The 13,466-nt window shown below is 42.9% G+C and overlaps 2 protein-coding genes and 1 non-coding gene across 4 annotated transcripts in view; 1 reads left to right on the top strand and 2 right to left on the bottom strand.

Moving 5' to 3' along the window:
• Positions 1-1,664, bottom strand: part of LOC140994968 (FERM domain-containing protein 5-like) — a 66,913-nt gene extending 65,249 nt beyond the window's left edge. For both annotated transcript variants that reach the window (XM_073464833.1, XM_073464834.1), the window contains exon 1: positions 1,563-1,664. In XM_073464833.1, the coding sequence (XP_073320934.1) occupies positions 1,563-1,664 (102 nt within the window). The remainder of the gene's footprint in view (positions 1-1,562) is intronic.
• A 2,821-nt stretch (positions 1,665-4,485) lies between these two features.
• Positions 4,486-4,557, bottom strand: trnah-gug (transfer RNA histidin (anticodon GUG)). Its single transcript has one exon. It is a non-coding gene; the product is annotated as a tRNA-His (tRNA).
• A 500-nt stretch (positions 4,558-5,057) lies between these two features.
• On the top strand, positions 5,058-8,792 carry cry5 (cryptochrome circadian regulator 5). The gene is made up of 11 exons (XM_073465135.1): positions 5,058-5,137; positions 5,587-5,812; positions 5,955-6,149; positions 6,255-6,373; positions 6,472-6,626; positions 6,848-6,988; positions 7,114-7,281; positions 7,421-7,561; positions 7,660-7,811; positions 7,898-8,118; positions 8,223-8,792. The coding sequence occupies exons 2-11, from the start codon at positions 5,598-5,600 to the stop codon at positions 8,282-8,284; spliced, it is 1,569 nt and encodes a 522-aa protein (XP_073321236.1). The 5' UTR covers positions 5,058-5,137; positions 5,587-5,597; the 3' UTR covers positions 8,285-8,792.
• Positions 8,793-13,466: the final 4,674 nt, after the last annotated feature.

Raw genomic sequence — 13,466 nt, 5'->3', positions numbered from 1 at the left:
TCATCTCTGATACAGCAGCGGTGGAATCCCTTCGAGTAACAAGCATCAAACGCAGCTCCGGCAGCTCAAAGGGCCAGGTTAGACATGCGCACTACAGACTTCTCGATGATGCAGCCGCACTAAAGACGTAAAAACAGGGACCCACACAGACACACACTTGATTTACAAAGCAGGTCGTAGACATTAATCAGTCGCTTACCGCTCTGCTCTGACGCTCACAAACACACTGTCTGTTTATTGACTCTGGTCATGTCTCGCCTGCGTCCATGTCAATAGAACAATTGATTTTTGAGTGTGAGAAATAAAGAGAAACGATTCAAACAAGTCTGCTAGGGACCAACCAAGTGACTAATCCAATGTGCAGAATGAATCGATAACAGCAGATTAAATGGGAGAACTATCAGTGAACCTGTCACGGGAACTAAGGACACTGATCTACACCAGCTAACCAGAAAACAGAAACACATTTGCAATGCAACGAAACAGAAATATAACAAATCCAAACCTCGGCTCGTGTTTTACAACAACAACCCAAGTCTCAGAGGTGACCGTAAATCAATGCCACTGTATTAACAACAAATACAAACCAATGATGGACTAGCGGAAACAAATACCCACAAACACAAAGTCTGAATGGAGGAAGTATGAATCAGTAGACCACAGAATCAGACCAAAGGCTCTTAAACTGCTCAAACATCCCCAACAACCGGCTTTAATAAATGCATTCTGGAGGAGCAGCACTACGTCTGCTGCCCTCAGGTCAGGAAGAAGCTAACGCAGACTGTGTGTCGACGACTAATTTCTACCAAACTGATAAGAAGATGCAGTAGATCGGGCAAAGGAGGCACAGATCAACCCATGTATTTATGAAACTGCTCCACAGCTTTACGATCCCGAGAAAGTTTGATCAGCTCTTTAAAGCAGAAGGGGAGTGATACTCCATGGTCAACCCCAGGGTCAGTCTGAAGGGCAAATGGACAACTGCAGGGGTCTGACCCCTGCTCTGTTGTGACAAATGAAGGTGCTCATCCTCTATTCAGACTAATTCAAAACCTCTTCTGGTTACAGAGCCAAAACGCTCCTGTGCCTCCGGCCTGTCTCATGATGTAGACGATCCAGAAATCCTCCCTGAGCCCTCCGCTGAAATCGTTCAAGATCAGATTATCCAGATTTGTTTCATAATGCATTCAATGCATGCATGGAGCTGCATGGTGACAACAGCTTATGAGGAGATTTTGCTTTATTTTGCTGGAAAATTCAACACAGTGCTGATTAATTATCCTTGAGTTGTGCTACGCAATGCACACCACAGGCGGTCATGACGTCCTCACAGGTAACGTCTGCAGCCCATTGATGCTGACGGACAGTCTGGACCACAAAGCAACATTCTGGTGAGATGTGACTGACTCCTTCTTTAATCTGTTTTTTCCGTGAGCACCAGAGGAGATGCGTCCCCCCCTTTTTTATTTATTTTTTTTTTTTACCTGCTCTCCACCTCACAGCACGTCCTCACACCACCAAGGTGATCAGAGAGAAACAGGAAACGGTCCCCGGTGACTGACCTGTATCGTGCAGGTGTACTCCGAATCGTCCAGCAGCCTCACTGTGCAGTTGCATTCCCTGTCCAGACTCCTGATGCTGCTGCTCATCAGTCGGCTCAGCATCTTCTCGGTGGTCTGCGTACGGGACCGCAGCGCACATACATACAAGTTTGATCTGCTGTCACGTTAACGACGCCCCTGGCTCTGCTCTTTGGTCCAACACCTGGTCAGCGGCAGCGAGTGTGCGGAGCGGCGGCGGCGGTGGTGCATCGTTTGTCTCATCGGCGTGTGAGCGAGCGCCGGGAGGGGGGGTTTGGCCACCGCACGGTGCGTTTCTTCACTGGGGTGAGGGGTTGGAAAACAGTGCTACTGCCTGCGCTGCTGCTCCCTCTCTGGTCCGGTTAGACTGTCACCCCTCACCACACCTTCTCCCCCTCGTCTCCTCGCCGTTGCCATGCCGCTCTAATGCCGCTGGGCGGGCTGAGGGCGGGTGAATGGCGAGTCCGCCAGCCAACGGAGCTGTGAGCGAGGTGCTGCCTTCACAGAGGGGACGACCGGAGACGACATTCCGATAGGCTGCTGGTCGTCGTGACTAAAGCCACATGGTTGGGAATAATAACACAGCGGGGGGGCCGAAAGTGTCACCGGCTCTTTATGAAGCTGCAGGAGCTGGTGAACATTTCTCTGTGGTGGTGGATCCATGAGATGAATAGATGTACATTTAAAAAAAGACACTCTTAACTGATGCAGTGTCATGTGAATGTGATTTATCATGAAATGCATCACCTAAATATTGTTAAAACAGTTCATGTGCTCACTGACACACCTCAGTATTCAAGCATGAGCCATGTTTCCCCCTTCACCACTTTGTTGGCTTTGCAGTCGCGATATTTCCGACGGAACTTAAAGGCAGCAGCACATTTTTTTCCCCATATTCTACATTTTTTCAGCTCCACAGGTTGTTCTGTCCACAAAGCTGATATAAATATGTAGCCATGTTTCCATCTGATGATGTTTATGCCTGCAGTAACCTAACTAGAGTCGGTTTGATCAAGAAAGTACTTTTTCTAATTGTATATAAGGTAAGTAAGTAAACAAACAAATAAAAACAAATGAACATATAGGCTGCAGTACCGCAAGTCCTCTGGAAGCATAAATCCAAGATGCATCTCTTCCAGCTTTAATCTAAAAGTTGTTTTCTAGCATCAGTCTCATTCACTTTTATGAATTTAGACTTGAGATCTACTGTAACCAATCGGGATTAAAGGATGCATTCAACCAAAAATGAAATATTTAGTCTTTATCTAGCCACCCTTATGTCAATTGAAAGTCGGGTGAGGTTTTGTCGTCCACAAACATTTCTGGAGCTCCACAGCAAAGCAACATTTCTCCAAGACAACTGAAGTAGATGGGGACTTGTTTTAAATGTGAAACAACAGCAACAAAAATGTCTCCATACAGCTCGTCCAAGTCTGTAGAAGCACTGCGATTGTAGTTTGATTAGAAAAGATGTCGTTTACACCCTCGACATGCGGTCAACCTGCGTGCTAACGCTTTTAGTTTTGACTGAAATTCTTACATACTGGACCTTTAAAACACAGTACACACACCTTGTTATATATATATATTAATATATTTATATATTCAACATTTTATGCCCCAATGTTGTATCAATTTTTCCCCGTGGTCTAAAACATGGTATCAAATATCAACATTCTTCAAGGACTTGTATCAAAGTTAGTCTGCAGGGTTCATGTAGGTTCAGGCAAGGTGAGGGTTAGAGATTAGCACAGCCTTATAGACACAGGGAGAAATATGGGGTTTAGAGTCGTGATGAGCGAGCAGGATAAACAGTCCCCATCTGCTTCAGCTGTTAGGTGAGTAGAAAATGACTGAATTTTCATTTTTGGGTGAACCTGCCCTTTAAATGCCCCTCATAGAGCCCACCTTCACAGTTTCTGAGAGCAGCTGCAGCCATGAATACCCTGAACATCCTAATTGATGACTCTTACCTGCATCATCTCCCTGTTTCCTTGACTCTGTCTCCCTCTAGTGGTGCTTTTAAGGGCCCTTGAAATGAGGGAAAAACCTCGTAAAATAACACTTCCGGTTGTGTCTTGTGGCTGCAAAGACATCCTGAATGTACCTCTTGCTTCCAAAGTTTAAAATACGTCTGCCACCACCAGTGTCGGGGGTAACGCGTTACAAAAGCAACGCGCTACCCAGTATTTCAGTGATGTATTACGACAGTTATGTCACGTAACGCGTTACAATCCGCGTTACCGACCGAAGTGAAGCGTTTAGTGTAGTTTTTTTAAGGATCCATCCACACCAACATGTTGACAACATGACCATATTAACACAGGCTCTGTGTGTTTATTACAGCCGAGCCTATACGTTGTTTGTTCAGTCTCTGTGTGACTGAAACGAGCCTGAATCACACATGTCCATGCATTCCTCCTAAAAGGCATAGAAAAAGAGATGTTTGTCACTACATTATAGAGGGTATAAGTCTACTGTGTTTCATATGACTGAGCCTATAATTAAAAATATGTATTCCTGTCTTATAATATATCAGACTGAGATCCTTTGTCTGCCTGCTTATCCCTGTGTTCATTTATTTAAAAAGATCTAGAGGAGTTTATTGTTCTAAAAAAAGTAGTGCAATAAGTAAAAATTACTCTCCGCAGACAGTAATATTATAACGTTATATATTACTTTAAAATGAAGGTAACTAGTAATATATAATATATTGCATTTTGAAGGTAACTTGCGCAACACTGGCCTCCACTATGTGAGAACGTGGTAAGTGGTAAGTCGTCATGTTAAAAAATAGACGCATTAAACGCATTTTTTTTGTCACACAGTACCTTAGTTAACAACACACGTGTGATCGTGACAAAACGTCAAAAGACAGCTCATCTGCCGTGACATTGTCCCACAATGCCGTGACCCGGATTCGAACCGGGGTTGCTGCGGCCACAACGCAGAGTACTAACCACTATACGATCACGGCGAGCTACGATGAGCTGGTGGTTCAGTGAGAGACAAAATCTAGTGTGATTAGTGGACCAAGACCTCGGCGTGCCTGTTGCACGAGGAGTCAGTCAGCCTGCAGAGGGAATAAGATCATTATTTGTACTTATTGTTGTTTTTGTCTCGTGACAGAGAAAACAACGTGTAGTTTTATTCAACAATGAGCCGATGAGCATGTTTTATAACAGCTGTGTGAAAATCTCCTGAAGGATCCACTGAAGCACAGTGGAAACACAATAAACCGCTCTCTGTCTGAAAACAGTGATCAGCAACGTGAGTTTATGGTTTAATGTTTTTAATTATTAATATTAACAGAGTATAACGGGAGCATTGTTTGCACGACGGTGACATCTGGTGGTCAAAGACGCGAACTGCGGGTGCTGCACGTTGTGGGCTTCACCAGCTCGACTCTGATTGGCTGATTTCGCCGCAGACGTAGCACCAGCATCCGGTTTTGTAACACATTCAATGTGGTTGTTACAAAACACAAGTTTCTGTAGTAAACACAGCGCGCGGACAGAACCGAGCGGGAGTTGTGGCTCTTACAGGGAACAATTAAGGTAAAGTTTCGTCTCACATCTGGGTTTCATTTCAGAAGGTGACTCTGATCTATTGTCGCTTTGCTTCTCTGTATTCTCTCATTGTTGACGAATCTGTAGGATGCACATTGTTTCTGCAAAGTAAGGCTGCACAATTAATGGCAAAATAATCCAAATCGCAAGAACTGCATATCGTGCAGAGACTACAAGACATCTTGTGGGTCTGTGAGTTTTACTCCTCAGCCCAGACCTTCCAGATGTAGCCATTTCAAGCAATTCAGTGAAAAGATTGAAGCTCATATTGTCATTTGTGCCACTGTTTGAACGTGCAGACTGCACTTTGTGAGACTCCTTCCAGCCCAGATCACATTTAGCATATAATGCCTGTGTAACCCTGCACACATAGGGAAATAATAGTGAAAATAATGTAAATATGGTATATAATATATATGTCTGTGATGTGTTCCCAGATTTCTCAGGCATGGCTCACACATGTGTTCACTGGTTCCGCAAGGGACTCAGGCTGCATGACAACCCAGCACTGATGGCTGCTCTCAGGGACTGTAAGGAGCTCTACCCAGTCTTCATCCTGGACCCAAACCTCCACAACAACACCTGTGTGGGCATCAACCGCTGGAGGTTCCTCATCGGAGCCCTCAGAGACCTGGACTGCAGCCTCAGGAAGCTCAACTCCAGGTAGACACGCAGGGACGACATTAGGAAAAACAATCCTAATTGCCATTTCAAGGTCTTGTCTTCAATTACAAGACTGGCTGTGCTGCTGTTATCATGTACACATTGTTATATTATAAGTCAGCGGTGTGTTGGACTCCTTCAGGCTCTTTGTCGTGAGAGGAAAGCCGGAGGATGTGTTCCCCACGCTGTTCAACAAGTGGAAAGTAACCAAGCTGACCTATGAGTACGACACAGAGCCCTACAGCGTGAGCCGGGACAAAACGGTGACGGCGCTGGCCAAAGAACATGGAGTGGAAGTCATCTACAAAGTCTCACACACTCTTTATGATATAGACAGGTACTCACACATGTATGGTTTTGCTTTTACACTTTTACTTCATATGCAATTGATTCTTCTAAAATGTTTTATTGTAGTTCTTAATGTTGTCTGTCACGTTAACAGGATCATTGAGGAGAACAATGGGAAGGCTCCTCTCACTTATAACCGTATGCAGGCGATAGTGAAAACTCTTGGTCCCCCTAAGAAACCGATTCCTGCCCCCACCATGGAGAACATGAAAGGTACTACAAACAGCACTAGATAATGCAAAGTGTGTTCATAGAGCACTTAAACTAGCTAGTTAAATGTAAGTGATTGATGTGTATCTCTTCTGTCCAAGATGTGCAGACCCCTTGTTCAGAAAACCACGAGAAGAAATATGGGATCCCCACGCTGGAGGAGCTCGACCAGGACACTGCAGCTCTCGGAGAGGACAAGTTCCCAGGAGGAGAGCAGGAGGCTCTGAGGAGACTAGATGAACATATGCAAAGAACGGTATTTCAGCTGTGAATCATCGACAAGACTTTTTAGCTGCATTTCCACCGGGGGAACTTTTTCTAAGGGAGAGAAACATTTGGAGGAACAGGGTCTGAATTAAGCTGCAGGGACAGTAAAAAATAAACTGCTGATACACATAGCCTCTTGATGCTATGACAGAGATACGTACAGTACATGTTCTGTCTGATTTACGTGTGTCGACTGTTTCCTTACTTCAGGGATGGGTGTGCGGCTTCGAGAAGCCCCAGACGTCCCCAAACTCTTTGAGCCCCAGTACAACGGTTCTCAGTCCGTATGTCACTTTCGGCTGCCTGTCTGCACGCACCTTCTGGTGGAGGCTGACGGACGTCTATCAGGGGGTGAGTGTCGCCGTCACAGTCCAGTTTTGGGAGGTAGTGTGCTACGTTATGAACAACGCTGCACAATTGATATTGGTCTAACTCCCTGACCTCGTCTAACTGTTGGGCGTTTGTGGCGTTTCCAGAAGAAGCACTCAGATCCTCCGGTGTCCCTGCATGGCCAGCTGCTGTGGAGAGAGTTCTTCTACACTGCTAGTGTGGGCATCCCTAACTTTAACAAGATGGAGGGCAACTCTGTATGTACCCAGGTGGACTGGGACACAAACCCTGAATATCTGGCTGCTTGGAGAGAGGTACTGAGTGCTTTCAAATCATTTTCCCATGGAAAGAAGAGAAATGATGCTGTTGGGCGTAGTTTACATGATAACCCAGTATCAACACAGTAAGAGATTATGCAAAATATTCAGTGTCATGTGCTTTATTTCCCTTAAGGCTCGGACTGGTTTCCCCTTCATTGATGCCATCATGACTCAGCTGAGGCAGGAGGGCTGGATCCACCACCTGGCCAGACACGCTGTCGCTTGTTTTCTCACCAGGGGAGACCTGTGGATCAACTGGGAAGAAGGCCAGAGGGTGTGTGAACAAAACGTGTATATAATGCTCCTGCAGATAAAGTCAAGACACAAGACTTGTTGCGTCTTCTTTTAACATTCTGTTCGCTGCTCCTGAAGGTGTTTGAGGAGCTTTTATTGGATGGCGACTGGGCTCTGAACGCCGGAAACTGGCAGTGGCTCTCAGCGAGCACCTTCTTCCACCAGTTCTTCAGGGTCTACTCTCCTGTCGCTTTCGGCAAGAAGACAGACAAAAATGGAGACTACATCAAGTGAGATCAGAACCCGCACGAACTCAAGTCGTCAGTAAGCTTGTTTGTCTTTTATGAACTCATTTTTACTCTACTCTGCTTTGAAGAAAGTACCTCCCTCTTCTGAAGAAGTTCCCGGCCCAGTATATCTATGAGCCCTGGAAAGCTCCAAGAAGTGTCCAGCAGGCAGCAGGGTGCATTGTGGGTAAAGACTACCCGCATCCTATTGTGCAGCATGAAGTGATCAGCAAGACGAACATCCAGAGGATGAAGTTGGCTTATTCCAAGAGATCAGCAGATCCTGCAGCATCACCCAGCAAAAAGCAAGGTATTGCAAGAAAAGTTTACTTTCATGAGAGGTCATCTGCTTTAATATTACTCATGTTGACAGAAAATATGACTTGTTTAATATTTCTTTTGTTTTCCTCTCAGGTGTAAAGCGCAAGGCACCATCTGTCGTCGACATGCTGAAGAAGAAAGATAAAAAAAAGTAATGCTTGCACAAGTCACAATCGACACCTGTTCATTATGACATAAATTAAAGATATATATGTACAAGTTTCCCTCAGATAAATACAATCCTTTCAGTGCAGAAGCTCTACGTGGAAGCTCACGTGGTCAGTCCTAAGCTTTTCTCTTTGGGGTGTGCAGGCTTTCTACTTTATATATTTTTACTTTTTTATATTCGATCCATTTCATTGTTTACAAGTTTAAATACTGTATGTTTGGTCAGAAGTGTACTTAAATAATGTTTCTTGCATGGAGATTAAGTCAGAATTTATGGAGCCGAACGGTCTCAACTTGTCTGAAGACTTGAATTTGTATCGAGGCAGGTTGTGTCTGCTTCACAAGTTGACGTATTTATTGTTACTTGAGGTTTTTTATGCAGCAAAATGCCTTACTGTCACAGTCTAGAAATTCAGTGTTTATTTTTTGCTCCTTTTTATATTGTACAGCTACCTCTGTTTTTAATCCAACTCAATAAAGATTCTTTCAAAAGCATGTTCCAGATATTAACCATCGAGGTGATTAAAGAGCAACTTTGAAGCACTAAATGGCCAAATTCCTCCAGAACTGGAGGTGTTGTAGATCACTTAATTGTACCACTAGAGGTCGCTGTAGTTCCACCTGCAGAAAAATCTGACACATGGCCCTTCATTTATAATGTACATTATTTATTTATTAAATGGATGAAGTTAGTGAGGACATGCTACAGAGACTTTTAGGCCTTCAATCTGCTGCTGGATGTCAAGTTTTAGAATATTTCTGAATAAATGTACGCATCTGTCGATAAAACAAAAAAAATGGAAGAGAAATGTTGAAATGAGTTGAAGATTTTACATACAAACATACGCACACATACACAGACAGTAGCTGTGAGCAGACAAATCATTTAATTGTGTGCAGGAAGGAAAACATATCACATGCCTGTAAGACTGTGATGAAATCAAAAGTAATATTATCTTTATTATCAAAATGTAATATCCAACACAAAGTCTGTACACATTTTACCTCCATCGTGCAGCATTTCCAACCAAATATCATTTATCTGCTTCTTCATGAAGTTTATTTTCAGCGCCGTCATCCCTAATTTGTTGAATTAAAAATGGAAACAGGCCAAATTTATCCCAATCGTCATAACGGTCATCAGCTCCTGTCTAATCAGGAGCATACTGCCATATTAACTAAGTCCCATTAGTCAATATAGGAACCATATACTGTATATGTTTACAGTCTGTGCCTGTGATTGGCTGAAGGCGGTGTGGGCTGCACAGTGCTACGTAAAGACATGATGTGTGTGTGTATGTGTGTGAGGGGTATACAGCTGTCCTTGGAGGTCAAGTCTTCTCCTGTTTCTGCTTCCTTGGAGCTGACACTGGTGTGAATATCCAGAAGATGATGTCACAGCCTCAGCAGCGGGCCAGACGCCCCGTACAAAGCCAAGCTCAGTTTCCACAGAGACTGTCAAACATCAAAACAATCTGCTGTCCAACTGTGCGTGTGTGTTGCAGGGTGTTTGGGGGTACACTTGGCACCGGGCCACTCAGCCCGTAAACTCTCACAGCAGAGTCTTACAGGTCTGGCTGAGCCTAAAACACCAAATCATTTGATATTTTCTCAGATCAGAGACACTGATCTAAAAGTTTGGGTCCTCGAATCATCTTAAATTGGCCCCTGCTCCCAAAAGATGAATTCATCTGTAATCAAAACCCCAATAATAACTGCCCCTGACGCTATCTATCCACTGATGTGCCCCTCTCCTCGTCTGTCCGTGTCGACACCTCTCCACTCACACCATGTTGGATCTGGGTGCTGTAATATCCCAGTTGGATTAGAACAGCGTGTTCACCATGCAGCAGGTGTTTCACGCAGCTTTAACAGTAGAGATTTCTCTCAGGAGTTCGTTTGCTCCGCGGGCAGCAACATCGAACAGGGAATTCCCAATTTAGACGTTGTGTTTTTATAACTCTGTGGCCGTGATTTGGCAAGTGCTCTCTCAAAGATCGTTAGGAGCATTGTTTGTGCAAAGTGTTTTTCAGAAGCAGCTTTATTAAACAAGATATTTGAGTCCGGTTTTACATTGCTCTCAGTGTAGCTTACATACACAGACATACAGAATGACAAAATATAGATAAGCTAAAAATGGTTCAAATGGTTCTGTACTATGTATACATTATACAAATATATGTATATACGTTATCTCCATACATACAAACATACTCATGTATACTGTAACATTTGTTTTTACTGTTAATTATTATCAGTTATTACCGATTTCAATGCTTCTCAATATTATCTATACTGTAGTTACAATGTAGTACGAGGCTAATATCTTTCCATTAACATGTTTATCTATTGATATAGTTGACATATATTGTAGTTTAATGCACATGATTTTTTACCTTTATTTTATTTCTTATTTTATTAACTCTTTTTCCCTATTACCTATTCTCTATTTTATATTTTTCTCATAATTCCTCTAAACCAGTGATTACTAAACTGTTTTCCTTTGAGGGCCAAAACTGAAACTGAACGATGGGCCGAAAACCAAACACTTATTGTATTTTTAAGATCCAAAAGTATCCGTTGTTCTTCTGTTTGAATAATTATTGACCCTACATACTTGAAGAGCATTTTACTGAACAAAAAAATTATGATTCATATTGTAATTTTTTAAAACATGCTTTTTTCCCCCTCCTCTAAAAACTTATGGCGGGCCAACTTTGTTCCATGGGCCCCACTCTGGGCAGCCCTGCTCTACACTGTGCCACTTTATTCTAGAGGGAGCACCTGAAATGTCACCCAATTTCCCTCCTCGGATCAATAAAGTATTTCTGATTCTGATACATTTCATTAACTGACATTACAAAATAATACGAATGCACTCAACTACACAATTAGTCAACAGGAAACACCATATTGCCCTGTGGTCACTCATATGAAGCAGGATCTGGCTTCAGTGCTTCAAGTTTACATCACCCTATTAAACGTTTTCTCGAGATTACCACAACACCAGTGGACGTGCTCTGATTGCTCATTCTGATTATGTGTCAGCCAACAATTCACACTCAAAGCTCCGTCAGACTTTACCTGGTGAGAAGCTACAGACAACACCTGTTCATGGCAAATATGTTGTGATTGTTTAATTGCACAGAAAAATGAAACTGAATTGACAAGTGCAAAATGGTTTGCATGAGGCTGAAGGCAAACAAAAAGAGGATGATTCTGTTTTTTTCTGCGAAGACTTCACAATTTTATCTTTTAGTTAGACAGAAATGATATTAGTACAAGGAGAGCAAAGGGACGGCAGGAATTTGTGAGTGAAAGGATCATGAGCACGCGCTGAAAGGTCACTATTTATTGGGCGGCCATGGAGCTGGTAAATAAACTCCACAGTGAAACTGAAGAGGTGACAGTTGGCCAACCTGCTCCATACCTTTTTGGTCTATCCCTAAATCCACCAGCACACACACACACACACACACACACACCCCTGTACACAACAGTCCTTTAGACCTGGGCCTGTCCATTACCACTGTGCTTCTAATGACTGATTATGACAATTTACATTTGCCCCGCGGTAACCTCCACCTATATTTGATAGGGCACAATTATGTTTGCAAAAGACAGATAATGGCATCAACAAAGCCGGAGGCAGTGATCTCAGGGAGCAGCATCTATAAATCTGCCAGACTAAAGCCACAACAGGATTTCGAGAAGCGCTATACATAGCAGAGCATGAGGCAACGGTCATGCAATGCTGTAATCATAACCGTACCGGACATCGACGTCTGAATTCAGATTTGGAGGGGGATTGTTAAAACATTGACGTGATGGTTTGTTTGGGGGTAAAGCTGACATGGATAAGCAAAAATACACGAAACAAAACTGAAAAGAGAAAGACCTTCATTGTTTTATGCCTACACAAACTAAATAAACAAACTCTCTTTGTTTTCATGACTGAATAAACTGAATAAACAAACTGACCTTAAAGGACAACACAATTTTACTTTGTTTACATTTGGCGGACCCTGCCACCTTTCTAGCTTCAAACAGTGTTCTGGGGACCTTATTTTCCTCTGAGAACAGCTTATTTATTCAGTTATGAAAAAAATTTCTGAGTTTGTTTTATTAACTCATTAATATTGTAAATATTAAAATTCTGAGTTTGAATTTCTTCTCCAAAACTACATAGTGCCGCTTTAATGGAAAAGCAATAACATCTGAAGAATTGTTGGCCCTATTTTTACGGTCCCTTCCAGATGTTTACCTCTGCCTTACAATATTAACGCACATTTTTCTTGTGTCTTTATTATTCTTTGATGTGGTTCAGCATTAGGAAACCCCTCTCCCATCAGCAGTTGGGTAACATGCTAAAAGGGGGACACACTGTCAAATAGAGTCACACGACGAGTCTCTGTAGTGTCTCCACAGCTTGTTACGCTTTGATCTCTGGACACACCCCGTCCTGAATATCCTCGCCGTGCTGAGGCAACTGTGTTCTCCAGCCGCTTCACAGAGGACTGGCAGCCAGACACACAAGGCTCTGCAGCCCAAACATGTCAATCACTACGGTGTGTGTGTGTGTGTGTGTGTGTGTTTTGTATGGGAATCACTCATGGACTACCACATTGTATGTCCACTTTTGTAGGTTTAAAGGGCCCTCATTGTCATTTTTTCATAATGATATCTACATTTATAGTAAGTTTATTAGAATTGTCCTTGTTTTAAATTAAATTCTTGTTGTCAATGTTACTCTTTAAGTTGATTCATGTACCGTCTCAACTTAACGAGCAACATTAACAACAAGAATTCAACATCTCCCTGGCAAGAAAAATGGAAAGTGTGCAAGTTACAGAAAGACCATGATGGATGGACGGAACAAAAAAATTAAAATAGCTGATCAGACGGCACATAGGCATGCGTAATACGACGAGCGCATGCGGTAACATGAGATTAAATTCGGATTGATGCCTTTGAACGCTCAGAAAGCTGTAAATCAATGTCGTGCTCGTGCCAGTTGGTGTCAGTTCAAAGAAGATTTGGCGGGTTTGCAGTTTGTTTACCAGGCGAGAAGGAAGTTCAAGGGTAAAAAAAAAAACCCTCTTTAAGATGACTGATAGCTTTTTTTGTTCTCAACTTTACAGGTTAATTTAATTTGTACTTAATTATGAT

This window comes from Pagrus major, chromosome 4, assembly GCF_040436345.1.
Source record: "Pagrus major chromosome 4, Pma_NU_1.0".
Lineage (NCBI taxonomy): Eukaryota > Metazoa > Chordata > Actinopteri > Spariformes > Sparidae > Pagrus > Pagrus major.
Note: the sequence above shows the minus strand (reverse complement) of the source record. Positions and strands in the feature narration are given on the sequence as shown.

What these genes read in the sequence shown, in the direction of transcription:
- cry5 (XM_073465135.1), top strand. Translation starts at nt 5,598, where the DNA reads ATGGCTCACACATGTGTTCACTGGTTCCGCAAGGGACTCAGGCTGCAT. An exon ending in CTCAGGAAGCTCAACTCCAG is followed by an intron (nt 5,813 to 5,954) that starts GTAGACACGCAG and finishes GGACTCCTTCAG; the next exon opens with GCTCTTTGTCGTGAGAGGAA. An exon ending in ATGAACATATGCAAAGAACG is followed by an intron (nt 6,627 to 6,847) that starts GTATTTCAGCTG and finishes TCCTTACTTCAG; the next exon opens with GGATGGGTGTGCGGCTTCGA.